Source organism: Rutidosis leptorrhynchoides, chromosome 10 (assembly GCF_046630445.1).
Source record: "Rutidosis leptorrhynchoides isolate AG116_Rl617_1_P2 chromosome 10, CSIRO_AGI_Rlap_v1, whole genome shotgun sequence".
NCBI classification, from domain to species: domain Eukaryota; kingdom Viridiplantae; phylum Streptophyta; class Magnoliopsida; order Asterales; family Asteraceae; genus Rutidosis; species Rutidosis leptorrhynchoides.
In genome coordinates, this window is record NC_092342.1 from 100,419,600 (window position 1) to 100,435,611 (window position 16,012).

At 34.1% G+C, this 16,012-nt stretch overlaps 1 protein-coding gene across 1 annotated transcript; it reads right to left on the reverse strand.

The window, feature by feature from the left end:
- Positions 1-551: 551 nt before the first annotated feature.
- Positions 552-15,747, reverse strand: LOC139872000 (benzoate carboxyl methyltransferase-like). The gene is made up of 5 exons (XM_071859772.1): positions 15,652-15,747; positions 15,198-15,548; positions 1,406-1,462; positions 1,037-1,291; positions 552-896 (listed from the first exon to the last, which is right to left on the reverse strand). Exons 1-5 carry the CDS (start codon positions 15,745-15,747, stop codon positions 552-554), a joined length of 1,104 nt encoding a protein of 367 aa, XP_071715873.1.
- Between the last annotated feature and the right edge of the window lie 265 nt (positions 15,748-16,012).

Sequence of the window (16,012 nt, forward strand, 5' to 3'; positions counted from 1 at the left end):
TTTTCTTCCTCATTCGATACATCTTGTTGAGAGTAGGTTTTGAATAATCAAAACTTGTACGTGATAACGATTGTAAACAAGTATTATATTAGTTATCGTGATATGATAACTATTGTAAACAAGAACCATTTCATTAGTTATTAACGTGATATAGTCATTTGAAATTTTGATTACTACTTTGATTTTAAACTTGGATTAGTTTTATCTATATGTTGAGTTTTTTCATTTATGTAAGTTATATATTGATAATTATATGAAGTGAGTCGTAAATATGGGAATAAAATAAAATAATATATATTATTTTTCCAAAATGATTTAAACGGGTCCGGGTTTTTACCCAAACCGTTTGGACTGACGCTAGAACCGGACCGAACCGAACCATATCTTTATGGTCCGGTCCTTGGTTCCTGTTTTCATAAAAATTTGGGTTTCGGTCCGGTCCGGGTATTGTCTGCTCCAGTCCGGGTATGGACCATGCACAACCCTACTAAACATTACTGAAATTAAAGTAGACAACACATTAAGATATCATGCATTGATACAGAAATGCTCTAGATTTTTGTCAAGGATATGACGATGCTAAAGTGCTTTGTCTTCGCAGGTGACATATATTTATCCACATATTTTGCAAACTTGCTAAATAACATGTCCATTGCCGAAGTTCCGAAATTAGTAAGCTCGAAACCAGCTCTTATAATACTCGCAACCTTTTTCCCATGGCTTGGCTCATCAGAAACTTTCATTGGTGCATCACGTTGATCAAAGTAGACATCAAATGATTCAACGACATCAAGAGAAAACGACCCTTGCCTGTGAATAATATCTGTAACTTCGTCTATATATGGAGTATACATTGGTAAATTAAAAGAGTGAATTTCCGATTCTCTAACCAACCCCTATAATACAAGTGTAATAAGTTATTTAGTATTAGCATATACCAAAAAAAAGATTTAATGTTTAGAAGCACTTAAATAGACTATATATATATATATATATATATATATATATATATATATATATATATATATATATATACCTCGGCTGCCATATCGACTAGTGAATTGGCAAGAAGACTCAAAAGAATGCTAATATCATTGGAGCATGGATCAACTGTACGTCGACCTGCTAATGTAAGAACCATATGCCCTCCATTTATTATTTCGCTAGATCGAGATTCTAAAAACATTGTAAAATCCTTTTGAAATTGCTTCCTATATAATTCAAACACAGTCGGAGAGCTTGTTTTTGCCATGTAGATATTTAGCTCATTGTTCTCGAGACCTTTTGGTACCTGACATCATATCGTATTCAATAGTAAATAGTCAATGGCAGAGCAACTAATCTATTATTTCCATTATCAGATTGAATTCAGTAAAAAAATATCAAAATAAAGTTATATGCTAACCTGAGAAAGCCAGTGGAGACTGCTAGATGAGTAAAAAAAGTGCATACTTGTAGTGATCTGAACTTTTCCATGTTTATATATATTAATTGAGATTGGTATTTACATGACTAAATGTTTCTAACGTGTTAAGCAATCAAACTTGTTAAGACTTGATTAAATGAAATAAGTTTCATATAGACAATTGATCACCCAAGTTGACCGGCGATTCACGAACGTTACAAAATTGTAAAAACTACATGTTGTGGTATATATAGACATATATATGGTTGACATAAGATTATGATGAGTAAGTATCTCACTAAATATATTAACAATGTGTGATATACATAAGAAATGAGATTACTAAGTTAAGAAACTCGAAATGATATATATAACGATTATCGCTATGATAACATCTACTAAATACATATGTATCATATTAAGATATTGATACACTATATTTAACATGATAAAATGATATTTAAATATATCATTAATTGTGTTAACAATGAACTACATATGTAAAAACAAGACTACTAACTCAAGAATTACGAAACGAGACTTATATGTAACGATTATCGTTGTAACGATATTTTAATGTATATATCATATTAAGAGATATTCATACATCATAATATCATGATAATATAATAATTTAACATCTCGTTTGATATAATAAACATTGGGTTAACAACATTAATTGAGATCGTTAACTTAAAGGTTTCAAAACAACACTTACATGTAACGACTAACGAAGACTTAACGACTCCATTAGAATGTATATACATGTTGTGTTTTGATATGTATTCTTACACTTTTGAAAGACTTAAAGACACATATCAAAGTACTTCTACTTAACAAAAATGCTTACAATTACATCCTCGTTCAGTTTCATCAACAATTCTACTCGTATGCACCCGTATTCGTACTCGTACAATACACAGCTTTTAGATGTATGTACTATTAGTATATACACTCCAATGATCAGCTCTTAGCAGCCCATGTGAGTCACCTAACACATGTGAGAACCATCATTTGGCAACTAGCATGAAATATCTCATAAAATTACAAAAATATTAGTAATCATTCATGACTTATTTACATGAAAACAAAATTACATATCCTTTATATCTAATCCATATACCAACGACCAAAAACACCTACAAACACTTTCATTCTTCAATTTTCTTCCTCAAATTGATCTCTCTCAAGTTCCATCTTCAAGTTCTAAGTGTTCTTCAAAAATTCCATAAGTATAGTTTCATAAAAATCAAGAATACTTCCAAGTTTGCAAGTCTACTTTCAAGCTTTCTAATCCATTCCAAGTAATCATCTAAGATCAAGGAACCTTTGTTATTTACAGTAGGTTATCTTTCTAATTCAAGGTAATATTCATATTCAAACTTTGATTCAATTTCTACAACTATAACAATCTTATTTCGAGTGAAAATCTTACTTGAACTGTTTTCGTGTCATGATTCTGCTTCAAGAACTTTCAAGCCATCCAAGGATCCTTTGAAGCTAGATCCATTTTTCTCATTTCCAGTAGTTTTATCCAGAAAACTTGAGGTAGTAATGATGTTCATAACATCATTCGATTCATACATATAAAGCTATCTTATTCAAAGGTTTAAACTTGTAATCACTAGAACATAGTTTAGTTAATTCTAAACTTGTTCGCAAACAAAAGTTAATTCTTCTAACTTGACTTTTAAAATCAACTAAACACATGTTCTATATCTATATGATATGCTAACTTAATGATTTAAAACCTGGAAACACGATGAACACCGTAAAATCAGATATACGCCGTTGTAGTGAAACCGGGGGCTGTTTTGGTTTGGATAATTAAAAACTATGATAAACTTTGATTTAAAAGTTGTTCTTCTGGGAAAATGATTTTTCATATAAACATGAAACTATATCCAAAAATCTTGGTTAAACTCAAAGTGAAAGTATATTTTTCAAAATGGTCATCAAGATGTCGTTCTTTCGACGGAAATGACTACCTCTTTAGTAATTGACATGTAACTTAAATTTCCGACTATAAACCTATACTTTTTCTGTTTGGATTCTTAAATTAGAGTTCAATATGAAACCATAGCAATTTGATTCACTCAAAACGGATTTAAAATGAAGAAGCTATGGGTAAAACAAGATTGGATATTTTTGATCTTTTTAGCTACGGGAAATGTTTAACAAATCTATACAAATCATATCCTAACTAACTTATATTGTATTATACATGTATTCTAATATATTATGTAATCTTGGGATACCATAGACACGTATGAAAATGTTTTGACATATCATATCGACCCATGTATATATATTATTTGGAACAACCATAGACACTCTATATGCAGTAATGTTGGAGTTAGCTATACAGGGTTGAGGTTGATTCCAAAAATATATATACTTTGAGTTGTGATCTAACCTGAGACGTGTATACACTGGGTCGTGGATTGATTCAAGATAATATATATCGATTTATTTCTGTACATCTAACTGTGGACAACTAGTTGTAGGTTACTAACGAGGACAGCTGACTTAAAACACTCAAATCTTTAAAACATACTCCCTCCGTCCCATCTTAAGTGTCCACTGTTGACTTTTCAAAGTTTTTCTTTTTCAACTTTGACCGTAAATATTTCTATTTGTGTTATATAATATTTGATGAAAATTATATAGAATGAAAACATGTTCAAAACTCAATTCATTCATATAATTTCTATTAAATATTATATAGCACAAATAAAAATATTTACGGTCAAAGTTGACAAAAAAAGACTTTGAAAAGTCAACAGTGGACACTTAAGATGGGACGGAGGTAGTAATAAAAATGGTTGTAATTATATTTTGATCATAATTTGATATATATGTACATATTTGTATAGGTTCGTGAATCGATCCGTGGCCAAGTCTTATTTCTGAGGAAGGAAATATCTGTGAAAGTGAGTTATAGTCCCACTTTTAAAATCTGATATTTTTGGGATGAGAATACATGCAGGTTTTATAAATGATTTACAAAATAGACACAAGTACGTGAAACTACATTCTATGGTTGAATTATCGAAATCGAATATGCCCTTTTTATTAAGTCTGGTAATCTAAGAATTAGGGAACAGACACCCTAATTGACGCGAATCCTAAAGATAGATCTATTGGGCCTAACAAACCCCATCCAAAGTACCGGATGCTTTAGTACTTTGAAATTTATATCATATCCGAAGGGTGTCCCGGAATGATGGGATATTCTTATATATGCATCTTGTTAATGTCGGTTACCAGGTGTTCACCATATGAATGATTTTTATCTCTATGTATGGGATGTGTATTGAAATATGAAATCTTGTGGTCTATTGTTACGATTTGATATATATATGTTAAACCTATAACTCACCAACATTTTTGTTGACGTTTAAAGCATGTTTATTCTCAGGTGAATATTAAGAGCTTCCGCTGTTGCATACTAAAATAAGGACAAGATTTGGAGTCCATGTTTGTATGATATTGTGTAAAAACTGCATTCAAGAAACATATGTTGATGTAATATGTTTCTATTGTAAACCATTATGTAATGGTCGTGTGTAAAGAGTATATTTTAGATTATCATTATTTGATAATCTACGTAATGTTTTTAAAGCCTTTATTGATAAAATAAAGGTTATGGTTGTTTTAAAAATGAATGCAGTCTTTGAAAAACGTCTCATATAGAGGTCAAACCTCGCAACGAAATCAATTAATATGGAACGTTTATAATCAATATGAACGGGACATTTCAGTTGGTATCCGAGCGTTGGTCTTAGAGAACCAGAAAATTTGCATTAGTGTGTCTTATCGAGTTTGTTAGGATGCATTAGTGAGTCTGGACTTCGACCGTGTTTTCTTTAAAAATGATTGCTTAACATTTTTGTTGAAAACTATATATTATTAACATGTAAATATTATGTGATATATTAATCTTTTAACATGTTTGATATTGTGTGATAGATGTCTACCTCTAGCACAAATCCCATTGACTCACCTAATAATAACGAAGAGTCGAATATATATTGGTAAGATTCACAAGTTCCCGAAGAACCTGAAGAAGAGGAAATGGAACTGGAAGAAGAGGAACCAGAAGAAGAGGAACCGGAAGAAGAAGAGGTTTCGGAGGGGGGAATAGTAGGAACCACAGAAAACCGGTCAAATAAAAGAAAATCCTCAACCAATGGACCAAAGTTAATAATGGTCAATGGTGTTTTCGCTAAGGAAGCAAAATATTGGGAAAATTACCAATTTTCCGATGAATCGGATCCTGATGAGGATTCCAATGATGTTATAGAAATTACCCCGACCCAATTTAATGAGGCAAAAGAAAATAATAAGGGAAAAGGCATCAAAATAGAGAAATCTGATTCCGACCCCGATGAACTTTATGTACCGTCAACACCCGTATTTTCAATATCGTGACAATAACCCGGGAACCTCTAAACCACCAGGTTTTTCTAAACCAATGTGGAAAACGACGACTCGTATTAGAGGAACATCATATATCCCTAGAAGATTAGGAAAAAGAACCAAGTCCGAAGAAGAAGAAACCAGTGATTCAGATTAGAGGGGTGTGAGCATGTTGTGTAATAAATGTATTGTAGTGTGCTTGTACTTTTATGTTCTATGTAAAAATTGCTTGTATTGTTTGTTATTACGAATCTAATCCTTGTCTATTTTATAGTATAAAAACAAAATGGACGTTAAGGGTAGACAACCGAATATTTTAGAAGACCTACCAGAGGATATGATTGAGGAAATCTTGTCTAGAGTCGGTCAGAATTCATCAGCACATTTAGTTATGGCGAAATTAACTTGTCAAACATTTGTAAGGCTTTCCAGAAATGCCTTAGTTTATAAAAGGCTTTCCTTTGATAGGTGGGGTATATCACATTGGGGAGACTTTAAGTTACGCCGTGTTTTCTTTAAAACGTTAAATGCGGGAAACCCAAATGCAATTTTACGCTACGGGTTGAGAACCTATTTTGACTCAACATATCCCAACATAGGATTTCGTGAATTAGAAAGAGCTTCTAACATGCAACATAAAAAAGCATGTTATGCTTACGGGTTAGTGATGTTCGCTTCTTACCAAAGTGAGAAAAAGAACATCGGATTGCAGCTTTTAAATAAAACTTTCCCACAAGTGACGGATTCAGTAGTTGGGATGAGAAACAAGGTTTTTATATTATTAACGGGCTGTTGGACATTAAGAAACCCTTGTCCTTTTGACGACATTACAACATGCTGCCTAGCTAATGGTCATAACGGTTATTTTCCACAAGACCAAGGATGGGAAGTCGTCTTAGTAAAACCAGCATGCATGACTTGTTTCTGGACTTTTGAATTACGTGTCTTTATTTCCTTTGCTGAACAACTTGCGTATTAACTAGATTTATCTTCAAAACTGTCCTGTATCATAGTGTACTATATTTCATGTTATATGTAATATAGCGAAGTTGTAAGTTTGAAGAATATTTGTATGTGATATATTATTATAATCAGTTTTTCATATGGAATTGTAGTAGTTGAATTGTATATTAGCTACTAAGTATGAACTTAACGGGTAGGTAGTACCCGAATTTAAACTTATAAAACGCTAATATGAAGAAAAAGCTTTTATAAATGAGTTTATATTATGCTACGAGATACTATTGACTACTCTTAATATTCTGTATGATTAAATTGTTTCATTTGACTATTTTGAAGGAAATGGCACCGACTACTCGACACACCTTGAATATGACTGAAGAGGAATTTCGTGCCTTTCTTGCTTCAAACATAGCCGCAGTACAGGCCGCGCTACATACTAACAATAACTCTGAATCTAGCAATACAGCTAACGGCGCAAGAAATCGTGTAGGATGCTCCTACAAGGAATTCACTTCCTGCAAACCTTCAGAATTTGATGGGATCGAAGGACCAATTGGATTGGAACGGTGGACCGAGAAAGTTGAATCGGTGTTTGCCATAAGTAAGTGTGCTGAAGGAGACAAAGTGAAGTACGCTACGCATACCTTCACAGGTATTGCGTTAACATGGTGGAATACCTATCTAGAGCAAGTGGGACAAGATGCTGCTTACGCGCTACCGTGGTCAGCATTCAAGCACTTGATGAACGAGAAGTACCGTCCCAGAACCGAGGTCAATAAGCTCAAGTCAGAAGTTAGAGGGTTACGAACACAGGGATTCGATATTACTTCGTACGAAAGACGATTCACAGAATTGTGCCTATTGTGTCCGAGAGCATTCGAAGATGAGGAAGAGAAGATCGACGCGTTTGTGAAAGGGTTACCGGAGAGAATCCAAGAAGATATAAGTTCACACGAGCCTGGCTCCATACAAAAGGCATGTAGAATGGCTCACAAACTAGTGAACCAGATTGAGGGAAGAATTAAAGAACAGGCGGCCGAAGAGGCCAACGTGAAGTTAGTCAAAAGAAAGTGGGAGAAAAACGGTGATAAGAGTCACCAAAACAACAACAACTATCCCAACAATCGCAACATCAATCGCAACTACAACAAATGGCACAACAACAACAACAACAACTACAACAATCATCCCAACAACAATAACAACCGCAACAACAACAACAACAACAACAACAATCAGAAGCAGCTATGCCAAAGGTGTGAAAAGTATCACTCGGGGTTCTGCACCAAATTTTGCAAAAAGTGTAAAAGAAATGGTCATAGCGCGGCGAAGTGTGAGGTCTACGGACCAGGGGTTAACAGAACGAAAGGAACAAATGGTGTCGGAACGAGTAATGGCGGAGCAAGTAGTGTCGGAGCAAGTTATGCCAATATAGTTTGTTATAAATGTGAAAAAGCGGGCCACATTATTAGAAATTGCCCAAACCAGGAGAACACGAATGGACAAGGCCGCGGAAGAGTTTTCAATATTAATACGGCAGAGGCACAGGAAGACCCGGAGCTTGTTACTGGTACGTTTCTTATTGACAATAAATCTGCTTACGTTTTATTTGATTCGGGTGCGGATAGAAGCTATATGATTAGAGATTTTTGTGCTAAATTAAGTTGTCCATTGACGCCGTTGGATAGTAAATTTTTACTCGAATTAGGAAACGGTAAATTAATTTCAGCAGATTATATATGCCAGAATCGAGGAATTAAACTGGGTAGCGAAATATTTAAGATTGATTTGATACCAGTAGAGTTATGGAGTTTTGATGTAATAGTTGGCATGGACTGGCTGAAGGAGATGAAAGTAGAGATCGTATGTTACAAAAATGCAATTCGCATTGTACGAGAAGAAGGAGAACCCTTAATGGTGTACGGAGAAAAGGGCAACACGAAGCTACATCTTATTAGTAATTTGAAGGCACCAAAACTAATAAGAAAAGGTTGCTATGCTGTTCTAGCACACGTCGAGAAAGTATAAACTGAAGAAAAGAGCATCAATGATGTTCCCGTCGTAAAAGAATTTCCCGATGTATTTCCGAAAGAATTACCGGGACTACCTCCACATCGATCTGTTGAATTTCAAATAGATCTTGTACCAGGAGCTGCACCAATAGCTCGTGCTCCCTACAGACTCGCACCTAGCGAGATGAAAGAACTGCAAAGCCAACTGCAAGAACTATTAGAACGTGATTTCATTCGACCAAGCACATCACCATGGGGAGCTCCTGTTTTATTTGTCAAGAAGAAGGATTGTACATTTAGGTTGTGTATTAACTACAGAGAGTTGAATAAACTTACCATCAAAAACCGTTATCCACTGCCGAGAATTGACGACTTATTTGATCAACTACAAGGCTCGTCGGTTTATTCGAAAATCGATTTACGTTCTGGATATTATCAAATGCGAGTAAAGGAGGATGATATTCCAAAAACTGCTTTTAGGACGCGTTATGGTCATTACGAATTTATGGTTATGCCGTTTGGATTGACTAACGCACCAGCTGTGTTCATGGACCTTATGAACCGAGTGTGTGGGCCATATCTTGACAAGTTTGTCATTGTTATCATCGATGACATACTTATTTACTCAAAGAATGATCAAGAGCACGAAGAACATTTGAGAAAAGTGCTAGAAGTATTGAGGAAAGAAAAACTATACGCTAAGTTTTCAAAGTGTGCATTTTGGTTGGAAGAAGTTCAATTCCTCGGTCACATAGTGAACAAAGAAGGTATCCAGGTGGACCCGGCAAAGATCGAAATAGTTGAAAAGTGGGAAACCCCAAAAACTCCGAAGCATATACGTCAATTTTTAGGATTGGCTGGTTACTACAGAAGATTCATCCAAGATTTCTCCAAAATAGCAAAACCCTTGACTGCATTAACGCATAAAGGGAAGAAATTTGAATGGAAGGATGAACAAGAGAAGGCATTTCAGTTATTGAAGAAAAAGCTAACTACGGCACCTATATTGTCATTGCCTGAAGGGAATGATGATTTTGTGATTTATTGTGACGCATCAAAGCAAGGTCTCGGTTGTGTATTAATGCAATGAACGAAGGTGATTGCTTATGCGTCTAGACAATTGAAGATTCACGAGCAAAATTATACAACTCACGATTTGGAATTGGGTGCTGTTGTTTTTGCATTAAAGACTTGGAGGCATTATTTATATGGGGTCAAAAGTATTATATATACCGACCACAAAAGTCTCCAACATATATTTAATCAGAAGCAACTGAATATGAGACAACGCAGGTGGATTGAACTGTTGAATGATTATGATTTTGAGATTCGATACCACCCGGGGAAGGCGAATGTGGTAGCCGACGCTTTGAGTAGAAAGGACAGAGAACCTATACGGGTAAAAGCTATGAATATAATTATTCGTACTAACCTTACTACTCAAATAAAGGAGGCGCAACAGGGGGTTGTAAAAGAAGGAAAGTTGAAGAATGAGATACCCAAAGGATCAGAGAAACATCTTAATATTCGGGAAGACGGAACCCGATATAGGGCTGATAGAATTTGGGTACCAAGGTTTGGAGATGTGAGAGAAATGGTACTTAAAGAAGCACATAAAACCAGATATTCAATACATCCCGGAGCGGGGAAGATGTATAAAGATCTCAAGAAACACTTTTGGTGGCCGGGTATGAAAGCCGATATTGCTAAATATGTAGGAGAATGTTTGACGTGTTCTAAGGTCAAAGCTGAACATCAGAAACCATCAGGTCTACTACAACAACCTGAAATCCCGGAATGGAAATGGAAAAACATTACCATGAATTTCATTACTAAATTGCCAAGGACTGCAAGTGGTTATGATACTATTTGGGTAATAGTTGATCATCTCACCAAGTCAGCACACTTCCTGCCAATGAGAGAAGATGACAAAATGGAGAAGTTGGCGCGATTGTATTTGAAGGAGGTTGTCTCCAGACATGGAATACCCGTCTCTATTATCTCTGATAGGGATGGTAGATTTGTTTCAAGGTTCTGGCAGACGTTGCAACAAGCATTGGGGACTCGTCTAGACATGAGTACTGCATATCATCCACAAACTGATGGGCAGAGCGAAAAGACGATACAAACGCTTGAAGACATGCTACGAGCATGTGTTATTAATTACGGAAACAGTTGGGATCGACACCTACCGTTAGCAGAATTTTCCTACAACAACAGTTATCATTCTAGTATTGAGATGGCGCCGTCTGAGGCACTTTATGGTAGAAAGTGCAGGTCTCTGATTTGTTGGAATGAAGTGGGGGATAGACAGATTACGGGTCTGGAGATAATGCAAGAAACTACCGAGAAAATCATCCAAATTCAACAACGAGTGAAAACCGCCCAGAGTCGACAAAAGAGCTACGCGAACAGTAAAAGAAAAGATATAGAGTTTGAAATTGGAGAAATGGTCATGCTTAAGGTTTCACCTTGGAAAGGCATTGTTCGATTTGGTAAACGGGGGAAACTAAATCCAAGGTACATTGGACCATTCAAGATTATAGATCGTGTCGGACCAGTAGCTTACCAACTGGAGCTACCTCAACAACTCGCGGCTGTACATAACACTTTCCACGTCTCGAATTTGAAGAAATGTTTTGCTGAAGAAGATCTCACTATTCCGTTGGACGAAATTCAAATGAATGAAAAACTTCAATTCATTGAAGAACCCGTCGAAATAATGGATCGTGAGGTTAAGAGACTTAAGCAAAACAAGATACCGATTGTTAAGGTTCGATGGAATGCTCATAGAGGACCCAATTTCACCTGGGAGCATGAAGATTAGATGAAGAAGAAATACCCGCATCTATTTCCAGAAGATTCGTCAACACCTTCAACAGCTTAAAATTTCGGGACGAAATTTATTTAACGGGTAGGTTCTGTAGTGACCCGAACTTTTCCATGTTTATATATATTAATTGAGATTGATATTTACATGACTAAATGTTTCCACCGTGTTAAGCAATCAAACTTGTTAAGACTTGATTAAATGAAATAAGCTTCATATAGACAATTGATCACCCAAGTTGACCGGCGATTCACGAACGTTACAAAATTGTAAAAACTACATGTTGTGGTATATATAGACATATATATATGGTTGACATAAGATTATGATGAGTAAGTATCTCACTAAATATATTAACAATGTGTGATATACATAAGAAATGAGATTACTAAGTTAAGAAACTCGAAATGATATATATAACGATTATCGTTATGATAACATCTACTAAATACATATGTATCATATTAAGATATTGATACACTATATTTAACATGATAAAATGATATTTAAATATATCATTAAGTGTGTTAACAATGAACTACATATGTAAAAACAAGACTACTAACTCAAGAATTACGAAACGAGACTTATATGTAACGATTATAGTTGTAACGATATTTTAATGTATATATCATATTAAGAGATATTCATACATCATAATATCATGATAATATAATAATTTAACATCTCATTTGATATAATAAATATTGGGTTAACAACATTAATTGAGATTGTTAACTTAAAGGTTTCAAAACAACATTTACATGTAACGACTAACGAAGACTTAACGACTCCATTAGAATGTATATACATGTTGTATTTTGATATGTATTCTTATACTTTTGAAAGACTTCAAGATACATATCAAAGTACTTCTACTTAACAAAAATGCTTACAATTACATCCTCATTCAATTTCATCAACAATTCTACTCGTATGCACCCGTATTCGTACTCGTACAATACACAGCTTTTAGATGTATGTACTATTGGTATATACACTCCAATGATCAGCTCTTAGCAGCCTATGTGAGTCACCTAACGCATGTGGAAACTATAATTTGGCAACTAGCATGAAATATCTCATAAAATTACAAAAATATTAGTAATCATTCATGGCTTATTTACATGAAAACAAAATTACATATCCTTTATATCTAATCCATATACCAATGATCAAAAACACCTACAAAAACTTTCATTCTTCAATTTTCTTCATCTAATTGATCTCTCTCAAGTTCCATCTTCAAGTTCTAAGTGTTCTTCATAAATTCCATAAGTATAGTTTAATAAAATCAAGAACACTTCCAAGTTTGCAAGTCTACTTCCAAGCTTTCTAATCCATTTCAAGTAATCATCTAAGATCAAGGAACCTTTGTTATTTACAGTAGGTTATCTTTCTAATTCAAGGTAGTATTCATATTCAAACTTTGATTCAATTTCTACAACTATAACAATCTTATTTCGAGTGAAAATCTTACTTGAACTGTTTTCGTGTCATGATTCTGCTTCAAGAACTTTCAAGCCATCCAAGGATCCTTTGAAGCTAGATCCATTTTTCTCATTTCCATTAGTTTTATCCAGAAAACTTGAGGTAGTAATGATGTTCATAACATCATTCGATTCATATATATAAAGCTATCTTATTCGAAGGTTTAAACTTGTAATCACTAGAACATAGTTTAGTTAATTCTAAACTTGTTCGCAAACAAAAGTTAATCCTTCTAACTTGACTTTTAAAATCAACTAAACACATGTTCTATATCTATATGATATGCTAACTTAATGATTTAAAACCTGGAAACACGATGAACACCATAAAATCGGATATACGCCGTTGTAGTGAAACCGGGGGCTGTTTTGGTTTGGATAATTAAAAACTATGATAAACTTTGATTTAAAAGTTGTTCTTCTGGGAAAATGATTTTTCATATGAACATGAAACTATATCCAAAAATCTTGGTTAAACTCAAAGTGAAAGTATGTTTTTCAAAATGGTCATCAAGATGTCGTTCTTTCGACGAAAATGACTACCTCTTTAGTAATTGACATGTAATTTAAATTTTCGACTATAAACCTATACTTTTTCTGTTTGGATTCTTAAATTAGAGTTCTATATGAAACCATAGCAATTTGATTCACTCAAAACGGATTTAAAATGAAGAAGTTATGGGTAAAACAAGATTGGATATTTTTGATCTTTTTAGCTACGGGAAATGTTTAACAAATCTATACAAATCATATCATAACTAACTTATATTGTATTATACATGTATTCTAATATATTATGTAATCTTGGGATACCATAGACACGTATGTAAATGTTTTGACATATCATATCGACCCATGCATATATATTATTTGGAACAACCATAGACACTCTATATGCAGTAATGTTGGAGTTAGCTATACAGGGTTGAGGTTGATTCCAAAAATATATATACTTTGAGTTGTGATCTAGCCTGAGACGTGTATACACTGGGTCGTGAATTGATTCAAGATAATATATATCGATTTATTTCTGTACATCTAACTGTGGACAACTAGTTATAGGTTACTAACGAGGACAGCTGACTTAAAACACTCAAATCTTTAAAACATAATAAAAATGGTTGTAATTATATTTTGATCATACTTTGATATATATGTACATATTTTATAGGTTCGTGAATCGATCCGTGGCCAAGTCTTATTTCCGAGGAAGGAAATATCTGTGAAAGTGAGTTATAGTCCCACTTTTAAAATCTAATATTTTTGGAATGAGAATAAATGCAGGTTTTATAAATGATTTACAAAATAGACACAAGTACGTGAAACTACATTCTATGGTTGAATTATCGAAATCGAATATGCCCCTTTTTATTAAGTCTGGTAATCTAAGAATTAGGGAACAGACACCCTAATTGACGCGAATCCTAAAGATAGATCTATTGGGCCTAACAAACCCCATTCAAAGTACCGGATGCTTTAGTACTTCGAAATTTATATCATATCCGAAGGGTGTCCCGGAATGATGGGGATATTCTTATATATGCATCTTGTTAATGTCGGTTACCAGGTGTTCACAATATGAATGATTTTTATCTCTATGTATGGGATGTGTATTGAAATATGAAATCTTGTGGTCTATTGTTACGATTTGATATATATAGGTTAAACCTATAACTCACCAACATTTTTGTTGACGTTTAAAGCATGTTTATTCTCAGGTGAATATTAAGAGCTTCCGCTGTTGCATACTAAAATAAGGACAAGATTTGGAGTCCACGTTTGTATGATATTGTCTAAAAACTGCATTCAAGAAACATATGTCGATGTAATATATTTCTATTGTAAACCATTATGTAGTGGTCGTGTGTAAACAGTATATTTTAGATTATCATTATTTGATAATCTACGTAATGTTTTTAAAACCTTTATTGATAAAATAAAGGTTATGGTTGTTTTAAAAATGAATGCAGTCTTTGAAAAACGTCTCATATAGAGGTCAAAACCTCGCAACGAAATCAATTAATACGGAACGTTTATAATCAATATGAACGGGACATTTCAATACTTTGGTTAGCAAATAGCCTCCCATAAAATGAACCAGGAACCGCAGATATAAAACATCTACCGCCATTATCTTCTTTCGCAATATTATACTTAGCGTAGAACATTGGCAGTGATTTGAAGATGGAGTTAAAGTCATTTCCAAAAAGATCATTAAGGCAAATTTGTAATTGTGGGGCTTTACGTTTCTTTTGTTTACATACCTCGCGAATTTCATCAATAATATTAGATATAACCGAGAGTATATTAGGTCCTGAAGAACAACCCAGATCCGCTATATTGAAACAAGCAGGGAAACCATCAAGATTAGCAATCTCCTTGATTGTTTCTTTTAATATCGACTGCACTTTTGTTATCACATATTCCTAGGAGTATGCAGAGGACAACACATATTCGAAGTTAGTCGATTTCTACATTTTTTAAATATAAGAAATAAGTATATATTGATAAGGATATAACGAAAGAGACCTGAACAGAGGAGTTATTAGCATAGCTAAATTCTTGATCGCTGCTATTCATGTGTAGGAAGTCTGATAGCATGGATACAGAGTCATTAGATGCCATTGCTCCTGTTTTTCAAATATGGTATCTTCTTTAAAATTACTTTTATCAACGATATGGTATATACAGCAATAAGCAACACTCCCGCCAAAATTTCAGGTCACTTTCGACATAGCTGGTCCCGAAAATTTGAGGGCTTAGAACGAGGTGAAAAAAAGGCCCTTGGACCCTAACGAATAATATAAACTATTTAATAAAACGGCCTTTGCTAGAATGTTAGTTGACTTTGATTTTTTTTTTTTCTGGGGCATTTCATTATTATCTTTGG

Bases quoted from the DNA above. Each gene is read 5' to 3' on its own strand.
- LOC139872000 (XM_071859772.1), bottom strand. From the start codon at position 15,747: ATGGCATCTAATGACTCTGTATCCATGCTATCAGACTTCCTACACATG. The intron at 1,292-1,405 runs GTTAGCATATAA...ATATGATGTCAG, and splicing joins GTCTCCACTGGCTTTCTCAG to GTACCAAAAGGTCTCGAGAA. The intron at 897-1,036 runs GTATATATATAT...CTTGTATTATAG, and splicing joins TAGTCGATATGGCAGCCGAG to GGGTTGGTTAGAGAATCGGA.